General features: G+C 44.5%; 1 protein-coding gene across 1 annotated transcript in view; it reads right to left on the bottom strand.

Annotated features, from left to right (window-relative positions):
- Positions 1-23,723, bottom strand: part of LPCAT2 (lysophosphatidylcholine acyltransferase 2) — a 75,443-nt gene extending 51,720 nt beyond the window's left edge. Inside the window, exons 1-2 of the mRNA XM_040409277.1 lie at positions 23,639-23,723; positions 2,844-2,963 (exon numbers count right to left, since the gene is read on the bottom strand). Of these exons, the coding sequence (XP_040265211.1) occupies positions 2,844-2,957 (114 nt within the window). The 5' untranslated portion in view covers positions 2,958-2,963; positions 23,639-23,723. The remainder of the gene's footprint in view (positions 1-2,843; positions 2,964-23,638) is intronic.
- Positions 23,724-25,563: the final 1,840 nt, after the last annotated feature.

The raw sequence follows: 25,563 nt of genomic DNA, 5'->3' as shown, positions 1-25,563 counted from the left end.
AGAGCCCTGGTAAGCACAGCTGGTCCCTGAAACAGCTGATGGGTGGGGATGCCAGGACCCGGACCCCTGCTGATGTGATAAATGATGACCTATCCTGAGGATACGTCATCATTATATATTAAAGGAAAACCCCTTTAAATATGACAGGTGGTGATCTCAACACTCGAATCTACTAGTGCTGTGATGGCTTACTGTACCTCCGGCACTCCAGCTGTGGTAAAACCTCCACTCCCAAGATGTACACTTGCTTCGCTGTTCTCAGAACTCCATAAAAATGAATGGAGCATGCTGGGAGTTGTAGTTTCACCACAGCTGGAGTGCCAGAGGTTAGCGATCACTGTACTAGTGCCAATATACTGAGATATGACCCTAACTCCTGTGTTAACAGCTATTGACATGGGTTTGACTCTAGTGCCAATATTCAGCAATGAGCTACTAGTACACAGTAATATCGGTAGCTGACAACTGAAGAGCATGCCACCTAGTAAGTGAAGGGGCGTGTTATGCCGCGGCCCAAGTATTCCAGATGCAAATGGGCATCCTCACTGTTCTGGGATAACACGTGTTCAGACAGAAGTAATCTATCACAGATAGAGACATTTCCTGTCAAAGGAACAGGAAGTTACAAAGGTAACTTCCTCCTTAGGGCAGAAGAGGCCGCAGTGTAGAGGAAGTAAGTGTTCTAGAAGTTATGAGGGCATAGAATTTTGGATGGAAATAAAACTAAATGGTGCTCGAAGGTGGAAATTCACTTTAAAGGGGCTGTCCATGTTATTCAAAAATGAGTGAAAAGTCAGGAATTGTGCAAAAAAATAAGTAAAAATAAGCTATATGCTGGCCATTGCACTCTGCACCCATTCGGGCACCCCTAATAACAATTGACAGGAACCCAAGAACCAGGGTGTTTCCTGAGGGAAGCGAGGGTGCGCCCTCCTTTCACTGCAAGCCAGCAGAATTTTATGAGGAAGATCTGGAAGCAAAAGGGCTTGGTAGCTCTAAGATGTTAATTGGCACAGAATTTTGGATCTATTCAGATAAGAAAAAACGAATGGGGTTAATATTCGCTGTACGAGATACACAATTTCTAGCAAAGTACATCCAAACTGGAGATCTGTATAGGTGAAAAATTTTAATTATTACTCATAAAATGCTAATTTCACAAACTAAATGCATCTAATATCAAAGGGGTTATCCAAGGGGTTATAATGTCCCCCTTAATGCCCAGGCCCCTCCTGTAGGTTATACTTACCCTGCTCCTCCGCACCGGCGTCGCTCCTGATGCCCGCACGGTCGCCGTTGAGGGGCCTGGGCATTAGGGGGAGGGACATTATTGGGGTTGGATAACCCCTTTAAAGAGGGGTTTAAAGGTTCAGGATATGGATGGCCCATTCTTGGCATAGGCCCTCTATATCAGATTGGTGGGGTTCTGACTCTAAGCTGATCAGCTGTTTGGAGAGCCTGCAGTGCGTGTGTGACTGCTGCAGCCATTCCACTGCTTACCTCAGTCTGACTACTTAGTAGCAGCATGTAGGGTATGTCAGCATTGTCCTATTCACCTGAATTGGGTGAAGCTGTTATATCTTGCACCTCCCCTACTAAGTAGATGACATGTAGGTAGATCTCCCCCCTCATGTAAAGAATTAAGAGGCTGCAGTCCTTAAACAAATGCCACATCCCCTTCAACCAGCTGATCGATGGAGTTGTCGAGAGTCAGACCCCTCCTAATCTGACATCGATGACCTACTTCGAGGATAGGCCATCAAAATCCTGAACCCAAAGGCAACTCCTCTAATTTAAATCAGTCCTACTAATAGACAAAACGGCAGAATTGTAGAATATTAGGGTACTTTCACACTTGCGTTGTTGGATTCCGGCAGGCAGTTCTGTTGCCGGAACTGCCTGCCGGATCCAGAAATCCGTATGCAAACGGATAGCATTTGTTTCCGGATCCGGATGCGGATCCGACTGACCAATGCATTGAAACACCGGATCCGTCTCTCCGGTGTCATCTGGAAAAACGGATCCGGTATTTATTTTTTTCTCATTTTTAAAGGTTTGCCCATGCGCAGATCGGGAAAACGGATCCGGTTTTCCGGAACACTTAGTACCGGATCCAGCATTAATACATTTCAACGGAAATTAATGTGTTTCTGAATTTTCTCCGGCCAAATACCGTAAGAGTGACTGAACTGAAGACATCCTGATTCATACTGAACGGATTGCTCTCCATTCAGAATGCATTAGGATAAAACTGAAGCTTTTTTTCCGGTATTGAGCCCCTAGGACGGAACTCTATACAGGAAAGCTTTAACACAAGTGTGAAAGTACCCTTAAAGTAGCACTCCCATTAAAAAAAAATATTCTCCGACCTGTTAGAAAGGTACATGATCTAAACTGTAGTGAAGGTAATCTTCTTACTAGTGACTGTTTTTGTGAGTTATAACCTCCCTTCTGATCCTCAGCTGTGTCATGTGACCAGCACTCTGATCTCCAACTGACACAGGACAGGAAGTCAGTTACTTCTCTATTCATTCCTATGAGATTGACATTTAGGCTCCCATAGAAATACATAGAGTAACTGACCTCCTGTCCACACATAAGATGCTGTGTTATTTGAAAAGGCAGAGTGCTGGTCACATGACACAGCTGAGGATCAGAAGAGAGTAGATAGCTCACAAATACAGTCACTGGTAAGAAAATTACATTCACTACGGTTTACATCATCTACCTTTCTAACAGGTCAGAGAATACAAATTTTGCGGGAGTTCTTCTTTAATCAATAGTAGACCTTATGATGATGGACAAACTCCACCGTAAGGTTGATGTAGAAGATATGTTCTTACTCGTATCTTGTCGCCAAGAGTCACATTGATTTCATGGATGAAAGGGTTTGGAATCTGTGGTGGAATAAAGGATTTTTGCCGTGGCAGTAAGGGGGTCCGCTGTTGCAATACCATTCCAACCTGTTAAAAAATGACATCAAGACATACTTAAAAATGAACGTACTACATTTTAGCAAAAACACCTAATGCACACAAGGTCACGGGAAAAGTTGCATGGAGTCATGACACCTATAGACTTATGGGGCCCTAGGGGCACACTGAAAAGAAAAAACATTCCAAATTGCATTGCATGGTGTGTTGCAGAGTTAGTTTCCCCTACAAGCATTGCTTTTATTGGAGAATAGCTTCATAGCATGACACCATATGGAGGTACCATGCACAGTGCCTATGTAGTGTCCCACTACGTAAGGATGGGCACTACTAAGGGTCATGTTGCCCCACCTCCTGTGGGAAATTGCTATTGTATTTTATATTGCATTGTAATGTATAATTTCATGATTATCTCCTGTACCAGGCCTGCTAGGGGTGTAGTTTCTCCTCCCAAGCTGTAGGGGGAGCTAGGGAACCCCCTAATATATATAGTTAGGCCCAGACAGGAAAGGGTAGTTCAGTCCAGTCCAGGAGGCCAAGTAGCTCAGTCTAGCCTGCCTGAGTTTCCTGAGTAAGAAAAGCTCAGAAGTTAACCCAAGAGAAGAAGTTGCCTCCTGAAGATATCTAGCACCTTGAAAAGGACAGTGCAGAGCCACTTTTATCCAGCTAAGTAGAAAGCTGAAGGGCAGAAGGATATTTACAGCAAGAGGATTTATATCAGAGGAAGTTTTCCCTACCCAAGGATAAAGCCAGCTATAGGGCATATGGGCCTTGGAGAAAGCCAGACAGGATCTGAGGAAAATACAGCCTGATCTGTAAGTGTTATTCCCTCTGAGTATCTTGCAAAGACTTTGCCTGCCATTTATGTGAAGCCTGCCTGGGACCAACATTGTACATGTGGAACTAACTGAAACCTGTAAATAGTTGAACTGTTCAGTAAAAATAGGTTATGGTTCACTGCAACTTTGTGTACCTCAATTATTCCTACAACAAATCGGTGTGCCACCGTTACCGGCACTGGCGTCACGAACTATAAGGAATCTTGCCACCGACACATTAAACTTCCAACACCCAGGGCACCTCACCTACCACCTGGCCTGGTCCCTATACACAGAGAGTGCCCCAGAGGATTCTTGTGCCAGCCTCTCCATCACTGCTGTACGCCTGCGAGGGGAAATAAAAACTGTGAGTACCAAGAGCAACCCTCGGTTTGTTAACCACCCCTGTGACCTCATATTCGCTCCCCCTGCAGGACTGGCGCACTGCACCTACACTTCTGAAGCCTCCGAGCTGCAGGGACTCTGCTGTGTTCATGAAGCCTGAGGTCAAAGCAAACAGCCCCAGTGTACAGAACTATGCCACATTTTACAAGAAGTGTTACACCTGACATTTATACAAGCAGGATCCACCAACGAAAACACCCTTCTCCAACAATGGACTCCAAATCCTGCCAATTAACTCCTTTTAAGCCACCCAGATATTCTATCCATAAAAATGGGCGTTCAACGATATAGCAAGTCATTATCTTCCACGTACACGGTGCGATCACCAACTGTAGGTTCAAATGTGCGATCGTTGGTCCCCATACAGTTTGTATTATTGTCAGCAGCAGGTCCTTGTTTATATGAGGAAATGTGCCGCTGATGCAGCGAGCCCCCGAGGAACCGGTGCAGAGGATGGGAGTGACAGTGGCCCTGATTAGATGTTATGTCACAAGGTACTTTCTCGTTGCTCCCTGGGGATAGGTGCAATGGAAAGCTGGTTGGAAGAATCAGGCCAGAAGTAAACATATAACTTGCGGAACATCCAGCAGTATTAGGCTACATTCACACGACTATGTATTTTGCGGTCCGCAAAAAATAACGGATTACATCCGTATTGCATCTGTTTTTTTTTTTGCAGATCCATTGTAATAATGCCTGTCCTTGTCCGCAAAACGAACAAGAATAGTAGACGTTTTATTTTTTTGCGGAACGGACATACGGACATATGCAAACGGAATGCACATGGAGTCCGTTTTCTGCGGACCCATTGAAATGAATGGTTTTGCATACGGTCCGCAAAACAAATGTAATGGATGGGGGGGGGGGGGGGAATACAGTCGTGTACACGAGCCCTTAAATATATAGTGCAGATTCCGGCACCAGTTGAGGTGGTATGATGGCAGGTTGGATGGCAATTGGTTGGCACTGGGAGGCACTTGTGACAAGAGGTCTCCCACTGTGGTACAGGCTTGAAGTAAGTCTGGCCAAGTGGTGGTTTAGGTGGTGGGTGTCTGAGCCATAGTCCCTCACCTTGCAGCAGTGTCTGTAAAACCGTATTTTGCTGATCACTCTGATGTCTTGTCATACTGATGCTTTCTTGAAGCTGTGTTTTTCTGATTTCTCTGGACTGTTAGTCTCAAATATCTGTTTCCCAGGGGTAGGAGCTCTAACATGTGCTTCCTCTCCCTTCTCTCTCTGGACTGGAACTCCCCCCTCCTGGCAAGAAGCAGGACCAGCTTATTCCTACCAAGAGGGGAGGAACAGGATGGTTAGCTCTGTACCCCCAGGTCTCGGGTACTGCACTGAAAAACAATGATTTTAAGTCTGCATAGCAAATGTGATCAATGAATGAGCGTCTTGTCATTTAATCGCTGAGCATGTATACACGGGGAAATCAACTGGTTAGGTTACCTATACCAGGCAGTGAATTAGGTTACCCTTGACACCAAACTTTTTGGATGTCTGTCTACATCTTGACTGATTAGAGCAGGGATGCTCAACCTGTGGCCCTCCAACTGTTGTAAAACTACAACTCCCACAATGCCCTGCTGTAGGTTGATAGCTGTAGGCTGTCCGAGAATGCGGAGAGTTGTAGTTTTGCAACAGCTGGTGGGACACTACATAGGCAGCTGGAGGGCCGCAGGTTGAGCATGCCTGGATTATTGGGGAGTCTGACACATGTCACTTCCGGTGATCAGCTCTTCGAAGAGGCCATGGTGCTTGTGCAAGTGCCGCATCCTGCTCATTGTTCACATGCACACTGTCTAGACCAGTGATGGGCAAACTACGACCCGCGGGCAGTATACGGCCCGGCGGACCTTTTTATCCGGCCCGCAGAGCTGTCCGGGGGCAGCAGGAGTGGAGGTGAGCGCTTCCATTGTGGAAGCGCTCATCTCCATATTCATCTGTATCGACGTCCTCAGGACAGCGATACAGATGAATGGTGTGGAGGAGCACTAGGCCTGTAGCCTATCAGAGGCCGATTCAGGCGGCGCGATGACGTCATCGTGCCGCCTGAGCCGTACAGAGCGGGACATAGGCCAGAAGAGGCCTGCATCGCATCACTGACAGCAGCATAAGGTAAGTATATGTGTTTATTTTTATTATTTATAGTACACTGTGGCAAGAAGGGGGGTGGGGGCCCTATATACTGGCACAATATGGATTGGTACTATGGAGAAGAGGGTAAGCACTATGGGGGCCCTATATACTGGCATAATATGGGGGGGCACTATGGGGGCCCTATATACTGGCACAATATGGATTGGTACTATGGAGAAGAGGGGAAGCACTATGGGGGGCCACTATGGAGAAGAGGAGAAGCACTATGGGGGCCCTATATACTGGCACATTATGGGGGGGCTCTATATACTGGCACATTATGGGGGGGCACTATGGGGGCCCTATATACTGGCACAGTATCTATTCTGCGAATTGCAACAACAAAGCTAATTCCAGACTTTGATGTCTTAGCAAAAAAGGGAGACCAATAACACTGTTCCCACAGAAATTGAAGGTGAGTTATACATACTATGTTATGAAAGAAATACATTGCATAAAAGTTTTGTACAATAACTCTTTTTATGCTTTTCTACCTTGAATTAAACTAAACCATTAATGTTACGAAATTTAAATTTAATTTATATTAAAATTCACACAAACGCCCCATCCAACTACTCTTGGTCCAGTATACTGTATGAACCCATTGTGGCCCACGAGTCAAAAAGTTTGCCCACCTCTGGTCTAGACTGTATCCGCCGTGCAGGGTAATTACAGCTTCCTCTCTCGTTTGCTTGAATGGGATGAAGAGTTGTAATTACACTGAAGAGAGCGGGGCTAATCGGTGGGGGTTCTGGCAGTCAGCTCCCCTCCCCCAGGTGACTCCTTTATTCAGTGCTGACAATGTTAGACTATGCAGGAACACACATTCATTTCCAGGAGGAATAAAATAGGAACTGCACAATGCAGAATTTCCAGTACAGTTACTGGGGGAATATTTACTAAACATCTGTACAGAAGGAAATGTGGAAAATATATACTAGAGATGATGGTGTTCAGTTACTAACGCAAAACTCTGTTTTGTGACTTTTTAATGCATGTTTGCCAATATTTTGTCGCACATGGCTTTTTGTACAGCATCCTCGCCACCCGGCACATTCACTTACATTTAAGCCAGTTTTAGGTGTAAAAGATGCTGAATATCTACTCTGCTCAGGGAGTACAGTCGATTTTCACTCTAAGCGCGCGGACTGCCTAAGATGAATTATGTGCCTCCTCCGGCAGCGCAAGGGGGAATCAAAGACCGGCGTAAAACGCCAATCTTTGTAAATAACCCCCGATGTCTTTTCATTCTCAGCCTTTGTATCAAAATCTCTACCTTCAGGCTGAGCATTCAATTTCCTCTCCTTTAGGGCTCATGCACACGACCGTATTTTCTTTCCGTGTCTGTTCCGTTTTTTTGCGGACCGTATGCGGGTCTGCTCAAAAAACGGAAGTTACTCCGCGTGCATTCTATTTCTGTATGTTCGTATGTCCGCTCCACAAAAAAAAAAACATTACGGACAAGCATAGGACTGTTCTATTAGGGGCCAGCTGTCCTGTGCCACAAAATACGGAATGCACACGCACATCATCTGTATTTTTTGCAGATCCGTGTTTTGTGGACCGCAAAATACATACGGTAGTGTGCATGAGCCCTTACCCCTTTCTTTAGCCTTATACTACCATCAATACATTAACCCTGTCCTCCCAAAATAGTTACTAAACAACTAACCCACTGAGTATTTTTTTAAAAACTGTAGCGTTTGCACAGAGTAGAAAATGAACAATCACAACAATGTAAAAGTTTCACTTGTTCACCAAAAAAAGGAAGTAATGCAAAAATAGACTTAAAAAGTCAAGCGAAGCTAAACTGTCCCCAGATGAAGTTCTCGTAAACCATAAGATTTTATCCCCTGCAAACTGACCTACAGTAAAAAATGACATTTCTGCAGAATTTGGCTCATGGCGTAGAAATTCTTGACATCCACAGCAAATGTAACAAAAAATCCAAGACAGATGGAGTACGCACAGTTTGTTTCTACTGCATGTGGTTTAACTGGTTAAACCGTATTCATATGCACTGTAGTTGTACCGTACATTTCAGTACAATCTGCAATTATTTGCATGATCACGTAGTCACACAAGCTTTCAAGGTTATGAAAAGTACTTACAACATTTTTAAAAATGCAATAAAGAACTTCCTCAACTCTCTTGTGATAAAGGACTAAGGCTACTTTCACACTAGCGTTGTTAGAATCCGGCAAACTGTATGCAAATCGATATCTTTTTTCCCCGGATCCGTTAGAATGCATTAGAACAAAACTGATGCTTTTTTTCCCCTGTATTGAGACCCATTACCGGGTTTCAATACCGGAAAAGAATAACGCTAGTGTGAAAAGTAGGTGAAAGTACCCTAACATGTTGCAAAATATTCATGTGCTTTGCAAAACTGTAACCGAGGATTAGTCCACAGGGTAGAAAAGTCACAAGATTGTGAACGAGGAAGCTTTATTAGAGGCAGTGGCCTAACTAGAACTGACTGGGCCCTGCAACAAATTTTTGAATGGGCCCCCTCCCCCGGTCCCCTTAATGCAGACCTCAGATGGACAAAAACAAAAGATTACTCACCTCTCTTCTCCTCCTGCAGGTGCCTCCATTCCTCGCGCAGCACGTCTAGGCATGCACTACATTGTGACCTGACGTCAGGTCATAGTGTGCTCCTACACACACTACTGTACGTCCCATCCTGAAGCTGTGCGCTACCAGGCGCCTGGAGAAGAACAGGGAGCGGTGAGTAATACCAATGCTAGGAATAGAAGAACTTTACTCCATGGCCCCTGAAAATAAATCCGTTTGTCCTCCTCCCGGGCCCCTACCCGAGTTTGGACCCCGTAGCAGCTGCTTCCCTTGCTTCCATGGTAGCTATGCCCCTGACTTGAGGCTTTCCCCAGAATGGAGCATATCTGTAGACAGTACTGCTTGAAGGTCCTCTCCCTCATCAGTAAAGAACAGGGTGCCATCTGGCTGAATGAGCAAGAACCATGAAACAGTGCTGTCTACAGATGGGTCTCTGGTATGGCTGATGGAAGCTTATTTGCATACTTTTTTTTCCCATGGAGCATTGCTTGAAAATAAGTCTCTTTAGGGTGCTGAGTCTCTTCAATGAGAGATAGTACGCCTCCTGAACAGAAAGGATCAATAATTAAAGAGGTTGTCCCACCATGCCGTATTCTTGGCGAGACTTGACTAAGCGCCGGCCCTAGGTGGCTGGGCTTACAGAAACTGCAGAGCGGGTCAGCACTCCACTGTTTCCATACCTCCCATTGCAGTGATTGGGAGCTATGGAAAGAGTGTATCACATGGCGTTACGAAGCTAGTGTAATTTGTACTGCTATGTTGTTTACGTAGCTCCCATCCAATACAGTTTGGATCTACAATAACAGCTCAGCAATTTCCGTGAGCCCAGCCGCCTGGTGCTGGCACTTAATCTCATCTCACCATCAAAATGGTGAGATGGGACAACCTCTTTGAATGATGTATGGGGTCATTTATCAAACTGGTGTAAAGTAGAACTGGCTTAGTTGCCCATAGCAACCAATCAGATTCAACCTTTAAATTTCCAAAGAAGCTGTTAAAAATCAAAGGTGGAATCTGATTGGTTGCTAAGGGCAACTAAGCCAATTCTACTTTACACCAGTTTGATAAACTACCCCAGTAATCTATACAACGTGCGTCAGTGTGAGTCCCAAAGATGGCAACCAGTTGGTTGTGGTGGCTTCTCAACAACTTGGCTCTCTCCCTTTCGCTCAAGTGGGGTGACTCTTTGCTCACCCGCTTTGGGCTCTTGTATCTCACCTGTGCTTTCCTTGTGTACTCACTCTGGGTCCACTCCATCTGGTGGACACCCGATACAGTCTTTCTCTCCCTCTGAGGCTATGGCTCCTCAAAGGAATTCGCTCAACCCATGCTGCTCTGGGTCTATATAGGCCCACTCTTGACCACCACATCACTGGCCCATGTTCTTTGGTCATTTCGGCAGATTCGTTCCCTTAGGCCTCCTGCACACGCCCGTTGTTTTGGTCCGCATCCGAGTCGTAGTTTTGGCGGCTCGGATGCGGACCCATTCACTTCAATGGGGCCGCAAAAGAGGTGGACAGCACTCCGTGTGTTGTCCGCATCCGTTGCTCCGTTCCGTGGTCCGCGAAAAAAACATAACATGTCCTATTCATGTCCGCGCTTTGCGGACAAGAATAGGCAGTTATATTAAAGGCTGTCCGTGCCGTTCACCAAAATTTCGGAATGCACACGGACGCCATCCGTGTTTTGCGGATTCTCGGTTTGCGGAGAGCAAAACACACAATGGGCGTGGGCATGAGGCCTTACTGTGTCAAATGCCTAACCTGCTCACAACAAGGGACTGTCTCAGTAACCACAGCTACACTACAATACTTTGTGTGGGTCTCTGCATTTTCATGTAGGGTCCAGGACTCTCTTACAAGCAGCCCCATCAAAAACCCAACAAACAGTGCAGAGAACAAGGACTCGGGAGACAAAAAGGGTTAAAGGCAAACAGAGAAAACCACAACATAAAAGGTTCACGCCAGGGAATCTCAGTTCTCACACCCACACGTAACATTACCTTACACTCTCGGTGCAGATTTATATTGGAGCAGGGCCCCTGCATGGCATGTCTGTAAGGTTACAATAAGCCAAGCAAATAGTTATTCAGTGGGAAAGACAGAGACACATTGATATTAGAGGAGATGCACCATACACGTCCATGTAAAACAAATCTAACATAAATGAAAGGATAGCATGTACTTATTAACACAATATCGCAAATACATAAAGTCATCTACTTATGGATATTGAAAGCGCAAGTGTAGCAACAGCTGCTACAGGATCTGCAGAAGGAGGAATTTGATATCTGCAACCTTCTTGCTTGTAGTCCTTTTACAGTTCTAGAACTGGCATCATACTGATGGCAGACTGATACCTAGCAAATAAAAGTATTGGTAGCCACCTAGGGATCGGCATCATTTAGGGTTCCTACACAGTTTTGACTTGACTTGATCAGAAATGTTTGTATTGTTTGTTTGTTTTTTAGATGTTTTAGCCCCTTGTGTTTTGTAATGGAATTTTTTGCAGGCCTAGTATTTTTTCTTTTTTTTATATAGTAAAGTATGTCCTTGTACCCCCTGTAATGTCACTTTGAGCTGTATGGTGAAAAAAAAAAGCATTACTAAAAAAAAAAAAAAAAAAAAAAACATCATTAAAAGATGGCAATACACAATGCACATGCAATTTTTGATAAGCAATCTTTGTACATTTTTTTTGTTTGTTTTTGTGTTTTTTTTTGGGTGTTTTAGCACAAGGGGAATTTTTTGCAGGCCTAGCATTTTTTTTTATAGTAAAGTATGTCCCCCCCCCACAACATTGGAAAATATGAGAATAAAAATACTAAAAATACCAATATCCCTCTATTTGTCATATATGGGAAATAGTCCCTTTCCCCTATATATGCCCCTTCTGATCCAATTGAATGCTGGATTAATATTTAGCTGATATTATAGTTCAAAAAATGTTCAGGATTGGGTCATCAATACGGTTACATTGTCTTTCTTTCTGGATTACTCCGAAACGCATCTGATATTACTGGCAATGTAAAATCCAAGACCCACTAAAATAACCCACTTGACCTATTGAGGAAATATCCTGATTAAGGCCTCTTGCACACGACCATATGTATTTTGCGGTCCGCAAAAAATACGGATGACATCCGTGTGCATTTCGTATTTTGCGGAATGGAACAGCTGGCACTTCATAGAACAGTCCTATCCTTGCCCCTAATGTGGACAATAATAGGACATGTTATATTTTTTTGCAAAACGGAAATATGGACAGTAACTTCAGTTTTGGGTTTTTTTTGCGGACCCATTGAAGTGAATGGTTTTGCATACAGTCCGCAAAAAAAACTGAACGGACACGGAAAGAAAATATGTTCGTGTGCAAGAGGTCTAAGGAATACATACAGATGAAGTGTGGAGCGCTCCACAGATACCACGTGATTTACCTTGCGAAGGTTCGGGCAGCGGAGGCATTGCGCGCTCAACCACGTGGACGCCGGAATTCAGCAACTACAGTACAGGTATTACTGCCCGCACTGGAGATAGAGAGAGCATGTGAGATACCCTAGAAAAGTCCGGGCGGTTGAGGTAAAGTGCGCCCTACCACATGAGTGTCTATCAAACCATAGTACATAGCCGCATGGGGGGCAGAGACGCTAAATCCGAGGTGAGCGCTACAGCTACCACGTGGGACGCCACGGTGGAGAGCAGTACAATATATTTTTAACAGCGAATATAGACTCCTGACCATTGCTGAATGTATACTGCTATTTATATAAAGGAGACTCAGAAAACCAATACAAGGGAAACCATAGGTGAATTGTATATCCATATAACAACGTAAACGCCGGCATATTGCGGATACGCTGTACAGCGTTTTTTAAGAAAGAAAGACAATGTAACCGTATTGATGATCCAATCCTGAACATTTTTTGAACTATAATATCAGCTAAATATTAATCCAGCATTCAATTGGATCAGAAGGGGCATATATAGGGGACAGGGACTATTTCCCATATATGACAAATAGAGGGGTATTGGTATTTTTTGTATTTTAAGTCACATTTTTATTCTCATATTTTTATATTTTAATGAGCATAATAAAGGAATATGTGGATGATACAGACTAAACATCTCTGGATTATTCCAAATGCAGTGTACCTGTCTATATTCATGTTGGGCCTCATGCACATGACCGTTATTTTTTTTTGTGATCCGCAAAACACGGAAGCCGTCCGTGTGCCTTCCGCAATTTGTGGAACGGACCAGACGGCCCATTGTAGAAATGCCTATTCTTGTCCGCAAAACGGACAAGAAAAGGACATGCTATATTTTTTTTGTGGGGCCACGGAACGGAGCAACGGATGCGGACAGCACATGGAGTGCTGTCTGCATCTTTTGCGGCCCCATTGAGGTGAATGGGCCCGCACCCGAGCCGCAAAAACCGCGGCTAGGATGCGGACCAGAACAACGGCCTTACTAAGATGCATTTCTCAGGACCCGAGCTCCATATTCCTGCCTGCACTACCATGAGATCCTGTGCATTGCTATATGGAAAGAAAATTTGGCAACACATCTCTTGGCCATTTAAAGAGGACTGATCATCTCTCCTGATATGTCCGTTTTAGTAAATATTCATATTCTCATAAAAGAACATTTCTAGAGCATATTTTCTTATAGCTCTATGCTGTGCCATCCCTCTAGAAATCTATGAATGAATTGCCGACTGGGTGTTACCATATGCCTTGCCACAGTCTGACACTGGCAGCATTGGTTGGACAGTGCGAGATCGTGCGGTGATCCCCCTCCACACACACCACAGTTGGCAATGTATTCATAAATTTGCAGTAGGAATAACAGAGGAACGGCACAAGAATTCTTAGAAAGGATGCTGCAGAATTGTCATATTATGAGGAAATATCCCTATTTATTAAAACACACAACAGGAGAGGTGACAGGTCCTCTTTAGCATTCTGGGCTTGTAGTCCCCTACTGTGATACATACATATGTGCGAGCTGAAACAAGTTTGTGTGTCCATCACATAACCAGGACAGATCTGTATCTGTAGTAGATAATGGAGGTTCCTCTATTGATATCTTGAAAACCGCAAGGAACTGAAAGTATATTTGCTTAAGGCCTCATGCACACGACCGTTGTGTGCATCCGCGGCCGTTGTTCCGGTTTTTTTTTTGCGGACCCATTGACTTTCAATGGGTCCGTGGAAAAATCGGAAAATGCACCGTTTGGCTTCCGCGTCCGTGATCCGTTTTTCCAGTCCGTGAAAAAAATATGACCTGTCCTATTTTTTTCACGGACAACGGTTCACGGACCCATTCAAGTCAATGGGTCCGTGAAAAATCACGGATGCACACAAGATAGATATCCATGTCCGTTTTTCCTATCATTTTCAATGCAAACTTGACTTAGTTTTTTTTTTCACTTTTCATGTCCGTGGATCCTCCAAAAATCAAGGAAGACCCACGGAAAAAAAAAACGGTCACAGATCACGGAACAACGGAAATCCGTTTTGCGGACCTCAAAAAAAAAACGGTCGTGTGCATGAGGCCTTACCAGAATTATACTAACTTTGAGCTATTTTATGTCATGTTCTCCATTCATATACAGCACATAGTTGCCGTAGGGTGACCTTGGCAATGATTTAGCTCCAATCCGCTGTCACATGTCATTCAGCAGCTTAACTAACAGTGTAAAACCTATTATTGGCTCAAAAGGATAGGTCAGGATAGAAAAAAAAATGTATGCTATGTGCCAAATATATTACCAGATGTGTCCTTTTATTAAACTGGTAAAAACGTGTATTCTTTCCTTCTTTGGTATATGGAATAATGGAGCGTGCCATGCTAGGACTATGGCGGACATATAGAACCATATGCCATTCATGTAATTAACAGACAGTTGAATATACTTTTTTTTTCTTTGGAACATACAGTATGTGTAGGACCAGATCACTGTGTGAACGGGCTCTGTCGTCTCCCGCTGCAATGCTCTGTCGTAACAGGAAACCACCAGAATTAGGACATTAGCTTAAAGGGTCAGCAGATCTGTACCTATGAAACTGGCTGACCTGTTAGGGTAGGTTCACATCACGTTTTATGCCTCCGTTTGATGTATAATTTAGAAAAAAAAAAAAAAAAGGATATAAAAACGCAGAACACCACGTTCCTGTATCCTGAACGATCCAGTAAAAAAAAAAAAAAAAAAAAAAAAGTATCCTTTTATCCTATTTTTTTTTACAATGGTAAAAAAAAAAAGTATCATTTTTTTTTTTTTTGGAACTCTGTGGTGAAGGGTGCCACTATATGGCATCAGTCTGAGGCATCCGTTTAACGTATACTTTTTTTGTACACGTTAAACGAATGGGAAAAACGTGATGTGAATCCAGCCTTACATGTGCGCTTGGCAGCTAAAGGCCTCTGTGTTGGTTCCATGTTCAGATGTGCCCGCATTGCTGAGAAAAATGATGTTATAATGAATGTAAATGAGCCTCTAGGAGCAACGGGGGCGTTGTCGTTGCACCGAGAGGCTCTGCTCTCTCTGCAACTGTTCTACCCTCTGCACTTTGATTGACAGGGCCAGGCAGTGAAAACGTCCTCACGCTTGTCTGGCCCTGTTAAAGTGCAGAGGGTGCAACAGTTGCAGAGAGCAGATCCTCTAGGAGTAACGGTAACGCCCCCGTTGCTCCTAGAGGCTCATTTGCATATATTAAAACATAATATTTCTCAGCAATGCGGGCACATATGAACATGGGACCAACAAAGATGCCTGGCCAAGTGCACATGTAACAGGTCAGCCAGTGTCATAGGTACAAATCTGCTGACAGATGTCCTTTAAAGCCTATGTACACCTTTGGGGGCATTTTTTTATTTATTTATTATTGCATTGTACTCATTTTGAACCAAAAATCATTTCTTCAATTGGTCTTTATTAAAAATTTTGAACCCCTGTCTCTGTGCAGCCTTGAGTTTCTCTAATAGCAGACTCTGAATTTTCATTCTGTTCCATCAGGCAGCTCAGCTGACGGCTCCTTATCTCTGATCTCTGACATTATAAACACTCATTATAGCTCAATTCTTATCTCACTGATAAGAATGTGGCTTAAATAAGTGCTTATGACCTTTTAGTAATTTAGCGATAAGGTTTATTAGATGACCGGCACAAAGTGAAAGAGAAAGTATCAGTCACACAGTTAGAAAAACCAGTTAACCTTTTGTGACAGAACAGCTCAATATTTTTAATAAAGGCCAATTGAAAATATGATTTTTAGCCAAAATTGAGTAAAATGCAATCCTAAACAAAAATTTCCTCCAAGCTGTACATAGCCTTTAAGGCCTCATGCATATGACAAAGCCATGTCCACTGATCCTGTGCACAACTGCATACGTTGCCGATCTTCGTGTGGATGAAATGGAGAGTAATACAGAATCAGCAACGTGAAGGAGATTAGATAAATCTCATGTACACTTAGCTTTTTCTTTCTATCTGGAAACTGACCTGCCCACAGTGTTACCTGTAAACTGAGCAGACGTGCAGCTTCCTTTATGCCTCCGCTCAGGACCTCTGCAGGCCCGCTCAACGCCGCAGCCCGGACTTTATGTAATGGTGTATGCCTGTTCCATACTCCGGGGAAGCCAACCCTGGCAATGCACACAGTTTTCACTATGTGCATTGCTGTAGTGGGTGGCCCTAGAACTCGAAACAGGCACCCACCATACTGCCCACAGTGCCCTTAACGTCCTCCTGACACTATCCAGTGTCAGGACGTTCCTGTGCGGCGCTCCAAGATGGCCCCGCCTCCTTCCTCATGCACTGCTGCTACTGGAAGAGGAGAACATGTGCAGTGCGGCAAAAGAGGGAAAAAGAGGAGGGGACGGCATCTTAGACCTAGCCCCCCGGCCAAAGTGTGGAAGTGGTGTCCGAGATCCCCAAGGGCCAAGCAAAGTAATTGTAAGTTTTCATGTGGAATATGTTTATGTTATGCACATATAGCATACACTGTGCCCCACAATATACAGTATACCTCTACACTGTGCCCCACAATATACAGTATACCTCTACACTGTGCCACACAATATACAGTATACCTCTACACTGTGCCCCACAATATACAGTATACCTCTACACTGTGCCACACAATATACAGTATACCTCTACACTGTGCCCCACAGTATACATTATACCTCTACACTGTGCCCCACAATATACAGTATACCTCTACACTGTGCCCCACAGTATACATTATACCTCTACACTGTGCCCCACAATATACAGTATACCTCTACACTGTGCCCCACAATATACAGTATACCTCTACACTGTGTAGGGGTTATACTGTTTATTGTACAGCATGGCGCAGGGGTTATATTGTCCGGCATGGTGTAACCTCCATACATTTGCTGTACAGTATACATTATAATCCCTGCACCATGCTGTATAATATACATTATAATCCCTGCACCATGCTGTATAATATACATTATAATCCCTGCACCATGCTGTATAATATACATTATAATCCCTGCACCACGCTATACAATATACATTATAATCCATACACCATGCCGTTCAATATACAGTATAGCACCTACAATGTGGGGTTATGTTATATATTGTACAGCATGGTGCAGGGGTTATAATGTATTGTACGGCATGGTGCAGGGATTATATTGTATATTATACAGCATGGTGCAGGGATTATAATGTATATTATACAGCATGGTGCAGAGATTATACTGTATTGTACGGGATGGTGCAGGGGTTATGCTCTTTGATATGACAATTATCTTAGGTTTTCTTATCGCCCACCTTTGATGGCGCTGTGCCCAGCTCTGAGCCGACCCCGCTCAGCAGCTGCCAAGGCTTAGAGGGAACACTGCCTGCCATACTTACCAACGTTTTGGTTGGTAAAAACGAGGCATATAAACCCCACCACCTGGGAACAACCACTTATGAGCGTTGTTTGTGTTAACCCCTTCATTTTCAACCCGAAACAGCATGAATTTGCCAGGACTGTCTCTGAAAATCAGGGACAGTCTGGACAAATTCGAGACAGTTGGCAACTATGGTCATGTGGATTTAGAAACCCGCAGCATGTCAAATGTTTGTGTAGATTTTTTGTGTAGATTACACTATTTGCAATGCAGGGGTGAGATCAGGGGTGAAACTGTTTGGAATCCCCAACAAAATCCACAAGTCACACCAAAATCTGTGCAGGATTTTTCTGCACTTGTGGTCAGGTACCCTAAGGCCAGACACAGAGCAAGGCCAATGCAATAAACGTGCAGCATGTGTCAGTGTGAGGTCCTGTTCTGACCTCCGCTCCTCTTGCACACGAACGTTGTGTGCCTGTGGCCGTATTGCGGACCGGCCCGTGTGCACTCCGCATCACGGATGTGGACTTATTCACTTGAATGGTCCGCAATCACGGAGATGTGGAACGGAAGCACGGATCGGAACCCCACGGAAGCACTACGGGGTGCTTCCGTGGTGTTTCTGTCCGTGCCTCCGCACCGCAAAAAAATAGAACTTGTTCTATATTTTTGCAGTGCGGACGGATCACGGACCCGTTCAAGTTAAATGGGTCTCTATCCGTCCCGGCCGCCGCATGGATGTTGTCCGTGCATTGGGGACCGCACATTGCAGACCCCAATGCACAGAACGGACCCACAATGGCCGTGTGAAAGAGGCCTTATACTGATTTATAATGCTGTGCGACACAGAGACCTGGAATCTACCGAATTACACTGACAGCGTTATGTGTATGCGTACAGCGGTAGGACGTGGGGCGCGCTCTATAACCTGACACTGTACGCAGTCAGGTCACAGTGCAGCGGGGGCCCGGAGAAGGCCAGGGAGCGGTGAGTGTAGGAGAGACCTCCGGATTCCCCCCCAAAAAAATTTTAAATGGATCCGTCACCATTGACTTACATTGATTTTGCTGCCGGATCCGATTTGTTCTGTTTCACAGACCGGACACAAAAAACGCAGTTTGCAGCAGTTTTGTGTCCGGTCAAAAAACGCCCCTATTTTTTTGCCCCTATTGATAATGAATGGGGCAAAACTGAATCATTTTGGCCCAGTTTTGAGATCCTCTGCCGGATTTCAAAACCGGAATGCCCCAACGCAAGTGTGAAACAGCCCCCTAGGTAACTGCACAAGATGCAGATTCCGTGTTTTTTTTTCTGTGCGATTGCAGTACCAGCAAAGTGAATGATATCAGACAAATCTCATGTACATTTTGCTTGATTCTTTTTCCGTGAGAAAATTGACCTGTCGTTGCAATGCAAAGGGTGAGATCTGCGGCAAATCCGTATGAAATCCGCAACAAAAACCACAACTAGCACATGTGTATTTTGGTTCAGAAACACACAGAAAGTCGTGTGAAAATCCGTACGGAATTTCTGACTTCAAATCTGCGCCTGTGTGCATAAAATCCAGACCAAAACTGCATTAAAAAACGCACATAAATCTGCACTACTTATCACAGTTTTGGTGCAGTTTTTGGTACGGATTTTCAGTTTATGTTAGCCCCATTTAAGGGAAAACCACTCTACGTAATGTGCCGAATCGCACAAACAATTGACATGCTGTGGATTTGAAAATTCACACGGCTGGTCAATTTCCGCACATATAAAATAATCAAAGTGTACATGAGATTTGTCCGATCTCATTCGCTTTTCTGGTGCTGTATTAAGCCTCATTCACACCTCCGTGTCCATTCTTAAGGCCTCGTTCACATTTCAGTGTCAGTGTCTCATCCGTGAAAAAAAGCGTACGTGTTTCATCCTTGAAGATGTCCATGGGGGATCCGTGGTTGATCCGTGTGTCCGTTTTTTACAATCTATGTGTCATCCGTAATTGACAGAAGTTGCTCAGCTGAAAAGTTATTTCCAAAGAATCTCAGTGAAAAACGGACGCAACATGGACACAAAAAAGATGCCATCCGTGCTGTGTGATTTTCACGGACCCATAGAATTCAATGGGCGTGCTTGGTCCGCATCACGGATCAAAGTAGTGCATGTCTCCGTGATTTTTTTACTGACCCACTGTCAGTAAAAAAAATACTAAAATATGAACAGAAACATTTAAATCAATGGGTACGTATGCTGTTCGCAGAAAACATGGACCAAGGCCTAAATCCGTGAAAAGGTGATCAGTGATGCCTCCGTGAAGATGTCCGTGATGGATCCGTGTCGGGTCCGTGTGTCCGTTTTTTGCTGTCTGTTTTACTGACACTGCACAGCTGAAAAATAATTTTCAAAGCATCTCTTCTTAATGATCCGTGAAACACGGATGGCATCCATGTTCCACCCGTGGTTTTCACGGACCCATAGACTATAAAGGGTGTGATGGACCCGCGAATACGGACAAAATAGAGCATGCATCTGTGCTAAAAACACGGACCATGGTAAAAAACGGGGGCGTGTGCTGTCTGTGGGGAACACTGACATGTGAATGAGGCTTTAGGCCTCCTGCACACGAACGTGTGCGCCCCGTGGTCGTGCAAATTGGGGGCCGTAATGCACGAACACCGTCCGCGGGGCAGCCGCAGCGGATTGCGGACCCATTCACTTTAATGGGTCCGCGATCCGGCCGTTTCCGCAAAAAGATAGTACATGTTCTATCTTTTTGCTGAACGGAAGTTCGGGACGAAACCCCACGGAAGCACTCCGTAGTGCTCCCGTAGGGTTCCGTTCAATGCTTCCATTCCGCACCTCCGGATTTGCGGACCCATTAAAGTTAATGGGTCCACATCCGTGATGCGGAATGCACACAGAACGGTGCCCGTGTATTGCGGGTCCGCAATACGGCAACGGGAAGCATACAATTCATTTTTTCCGCACAAATATCCGCGGGGAAAACGTTCATGTAATCCCCATGATACGCAAATATCTTTAGACTTGATGGGGCCCACACAAGCTTGGACTGGGCCTCTAGATAACCAGAAGATCCTCCTGGTAGGCTGGAGCTCTGACACACTCATGGGTGCAGTAACACGGACATGTTCCTGCTTGCAGTTTTGGAAGCTGAAACACATACAACTTCTGCTACAGAAACCTAACCGCGCCTTCACACGCTGCGGATTTTGTTGCAGGATTCTCAGTCCCGTTCACCAGAATGAGGATTGCAGATATCTACGTGCTTGCCGCCCCATTCAAACAAATGAAAGCGGAGCTGGAAATCCTGCAACAAAATCCTCAGCGTGTAACGACACGTTACTGGTTCCCAGAAGGTAAGTACGCTTGGAGATGATCACTTGGAGCTATTCGCTTGCCACGTAGGTCTATTTCTTATGGGAAGATCTTATAGATGATATGTCGTGTGTGTGCAGTGATAACAACCAGTATTAGGGCTTGTTCACACGAACGTATTTTGCGTTCCGTATACGGGCCGTTTTCTGCGTTCTGCATACGGTCCGTATACGTAACCATTCATTTCAATGGGTCCGCAAAAGATGCGGACAGCACTCTGTGTGCTGTCCTCATCCGTTGCTCCGTTCCGTGGCCCCGCAAAATTATGAGTCCTGTCCTATTCTTGTCCGTTTTGCGGACAAGAATAGGCATTTCTATAATGGGCCTCCTGGTCCGTTCTGCAAATTTGCGGAAGGCACGCGGGCGGCATCCTTTTTTTGCGGATACGCAATTTGCGGACCGCAAAAAAACGGCACGGTCATGCGAACAAGCCCTTACAATGCAATTAAGGCCTCTTGCACACGGCCATTGTGGCTCCGTTCTATGCATTGGGGACCGCAATTTATGGTCCCCAATGCATGGGCAACGTCCGTGCGGCGGCCGGGACGGATCCAGACCCATTCAACTCGAATGAGTCCATGAGCTGTCCGTTCCGCAAAAACATAGAACAAGTTCTATTTTTTGGCGGAAGGGAAGCACGGATCGGAACCCCATGGAAGCACTCCATAGTGCTTCCGTGGTGTTCCGTTCCAAGCTTCCGTTCCGCACCTCCAGATTTGCGAACCTATTCAAGTGGCCCGCAATACGGCCACGGGAGCACAACGGCCATGTGCAAGAGGCCTAAAAGCGGATGTCACCTATTCAGTATTGTGGACAGAGAGAGTCGGGATCATATCTGCTGATAGGGCCAAATGAATCCCAGTTTGACAATGGGGGAACATGCAGCATTTGGCATGAATAACTTGACCAGTATTGCTAACAACTGTACCGGAGTAGTTTTTTTTACCTACATTTGTCAATCAGATCAAAATCTGTAATTATGGAAAAAGCAAATCAATACCAATAAATACATATTATCAGTAAGTACCTAATAGGAATCTGATGCACAGAATTAAAAAGCCAGTAATTTGGGGTCAGATTTGTACCTGAACATCTGATGCACAGAATTGAAAGTCAGTAATTTGGGGTCAGATCTGTACCTGAACATCCAATGCGCAGAAGTAAAAAGCCAGTAATTTGGGGTCAGATCTGTACCTGAGCATCCAATGCGCAGAAGTAAAAAGCCAGTAATTTGGGGTCAGATTTGTACCTGAACATCTGATGCACAGAATTGAAAGTCAGTAATTTGGGGTCAGATCTGTACCTGAACATCCAATGCGCAGAAGTAAAAAGCCAGTAATTTGGGGTCAGATCTGTACCTGAACATCCAATGCGCAGAAGTAAAAAGCCAGTAATTTGGGGTCAGATCTGTACCTGAGCATCCAATGCGCAGAAGTAAAAAGCCAGTAATTTGGGGTCAGATTTGTACCTGAACATCTGATGCACAGAATTGAAAGTCAGTAATTTGGGGTCAGATCTGTACCTGAACATCTGATGCACAGAATTAAAAAGCCAGTAATTTGGGGTCAGATCTGTACCTGAGCATCCAATGCGCAGAAGTAAAAAGCCAGTAATTTGGGGTCAGATTTGTACCTGAACATCTGATGCACAGAATTGAAAGTCAGTAATTTGGGGTCAGATCTGTACCTGAACATCCAATGCGCAGAAGTAAAAAGCCAGTAATTTGGGGTCAGATCTGTACCTGAGCATCCAATGCGCAGAAGTAAAAAGCCAGTAATTTGGGGTCAGATTTGTACCTGAACATCTGATGCACAGAATTGAAAGTCAGTAATTTGGGGTCAGATCTGTACCTGAACATCCAATGCGCAGAAGTAAAAAGCCAGTAATTTGGGGTCAGATCTGTACCTGAGCATCCAATGCGCAGAAGTAAAAAGCCAGTAATTTGGGGTCAGATCTGTACCTGAACATCTGATGCACAGAATTAAAAAGCCAATAATTTGGGGTCAGATCTGTACCTGAACATCTGCACACTTGTCAGATGCAGCACATTTTATTTTTATGGCATGGGTGTCTGGGATGTTTCTATGATCTGATGTACTATGGATATATTTGGGCTGGTCTGATTACCTCTCTACCCAGGATAGCAGTGCTCAGACATGTGCTGAGTTACACAATGTGCACCTTAAGGTATAACCATAGCGTTAGGTTCCTAAAGGCTGTTTTGAAAGCCAAAACCAGGAGTAAATTCAAAAAAAAAAGAAAGAAGAGGAGACGTCATATCTGTCCTGTATACTTTCTCTCCTTTTATGATCCACTCCTGATTTTGACTTCCAAAACTGCATGCAGAAACCTGACCGTGTGGCCGTGCCCTTATAGTCCCCAATATTAGCAAATCACAGGCACGCCCATAGCAGATACAGACAAGCGATGAAATAATGCAATCATACAAACTAGGACAGATAAAGCACCACACACGGTATGAGGCAGCCCACAATATACTTACAGAGATAAAGGTCTTGCAATGCAGAGAGTGGCACAGCTGAGGATTCCTTTGTAACAGTGCGAGCCTTCGCCTGGTATCACTTTCCTCCTCCTCCTTCTACTTCCTCTAAGTGCTTGCACTCCCCTCCCCTTAACCTGCTCTTTACCTCCTAAGCCTAACCATAAACCCTTATGTCTGTCTCTATGTACTGTAGGATGTAATTTACAGATCTGCATTTATTTTTATTATTGCTGTTGCCTGTATATTACCATGCAGGCTTTTTAATTTAATCTTAAATTGATTTTTGTTTGGAAACCTACATTAGCATTTTTGTATTTTTCCCACTGACAGCGCCACTTTTTTCTACAGGCTGTGCATGGTATTGCAGCTTTGCTTTATTCACATGAATGGGGATGAGTTGCAATACCAGGCACAATTAGGCCCCATTCACACGGGCGAGTATTCCGCGCGAATGCGATGCGTGAGGTGAACGCATTGCACCCGCACTGAATCCTGACCCATTCATTTCTATGGGGCTGTGCACACGAGCGGTGATTTTCACGCATCACTTGTGCGCTGCGTGAAAATCGCAGCATGCTCCTCTTTGTGCGTTTTTCACGTAACGCAGGCCCCATAGAAATGAATGGGGTTGCGTGAAAATCGCAAGCAAGTGCGGATGCGGTGCGATTTTCACGCACGGTTGCTAGGTGACGATCGGGATGGGGACCCGATCATTATTATTTCCCCTTATAACATGGTTATAAGGGAAAATAATAGCATTCTGAATACAGAATGTATAGTACAATAGCGCTGGAGGGGTTAAAAAAAATAATAATAATTTAACTCACCTTAATCCACTTGTTCGCGCAGACCGGCATCTCTTCTGTCTTTATCTGTGAGCAATAGGACCTTTGATGACGTCACTACGCTCATCACATGGTCCATCACCATGGTGATGGATCATGTGATGGACCATGTGATGAACGCAGTGACGTCATCAAAGGTCCTATTGCTCACAGATGAAGACAGAAGAGATGCCGGTCTGCGCGAACAAGTGGATTAAGGTGAGTTTAAAAAAATATATTTTTTTTTTAACCCCTCCAGCCCTATTGTACTATACATTCTGTATTCAGAATGCTATTATTTTCCCTTATAACCATGTTATAAGGGGAAATAATACAATCTACACAACCTTGAACCCAAACCTGAACTTCTGTGAAGAAGTTCGGGTCTGGGTACCACAGTCGGTTTTTTATCACGTGCGTGCAAAACACATTGCACCCGCGCGATACAAACTGAACATCGGAACGCAATCGCAGTCAAAACTGACTGCAATTGCGTTCCTACTCGCGCGGGTTCGCCGCAATGCACCGGGACGCATCAGGACCTAATCCGGACATGCTCGTCTACAAGGGGCCTAAGTAGACAAGAGTGGTGCCTTTTACTGAAAAATGTGTAATCCTGGGACGATTGGCGGATGACACTCACCTTTGCAGCTATATGTTACCATGGTATTTTATGGGAAATAGTGTTGATCCTTGGATCCTCCAGAGGGAAAGTTTCTAAAGGGTCCACCCTCCATCTGTACAGAATAAGTACATGTCCACTCCTAATTGTATCATAGATTTTCTTGGTATCATTACACCCAGGGCATATAATTAATAAGGTCTAATAGGTGACTTGTAAATGAACCCATAAGGCATTATACACACAGCCATGTGCACGTTTTGGTCCATAAAAAAACGGATCTGCAAAATACAGACACCTTCTGTGTGCATTCCGCAGGTTTCTCACTCCCATCAATAGAAAAGAATCTTTTCATCCGCAATGTGAACCAGAATAGGACATGTTCTATCATTTGAAGATCCGTAAAAAAATATATAGATGTGTGCGTGGTCCCATAGAAATGAATGCTTCCGCGTCCTGTCCGCAAAAAATGCAGATAG

The sequence above is a fragment of the Bufo bufo genome, chromosome 10 (genome assembly GCF_905171765.1).
Source record: "Bufo bufo chromosome 10, aBufBuf1.1, whole genome shotgun sequence".
Classification (NCBI taxonomy): Eukaryota; Metazoa; Chordata; class Amphibia; order Anura; family Bufonidae; genus Bufo; species Bufo bufo.
Note: the sequence above shows the minus strand (reverse complement) of the source record. Positions and strands in the feature narration are given on the sequence as shown.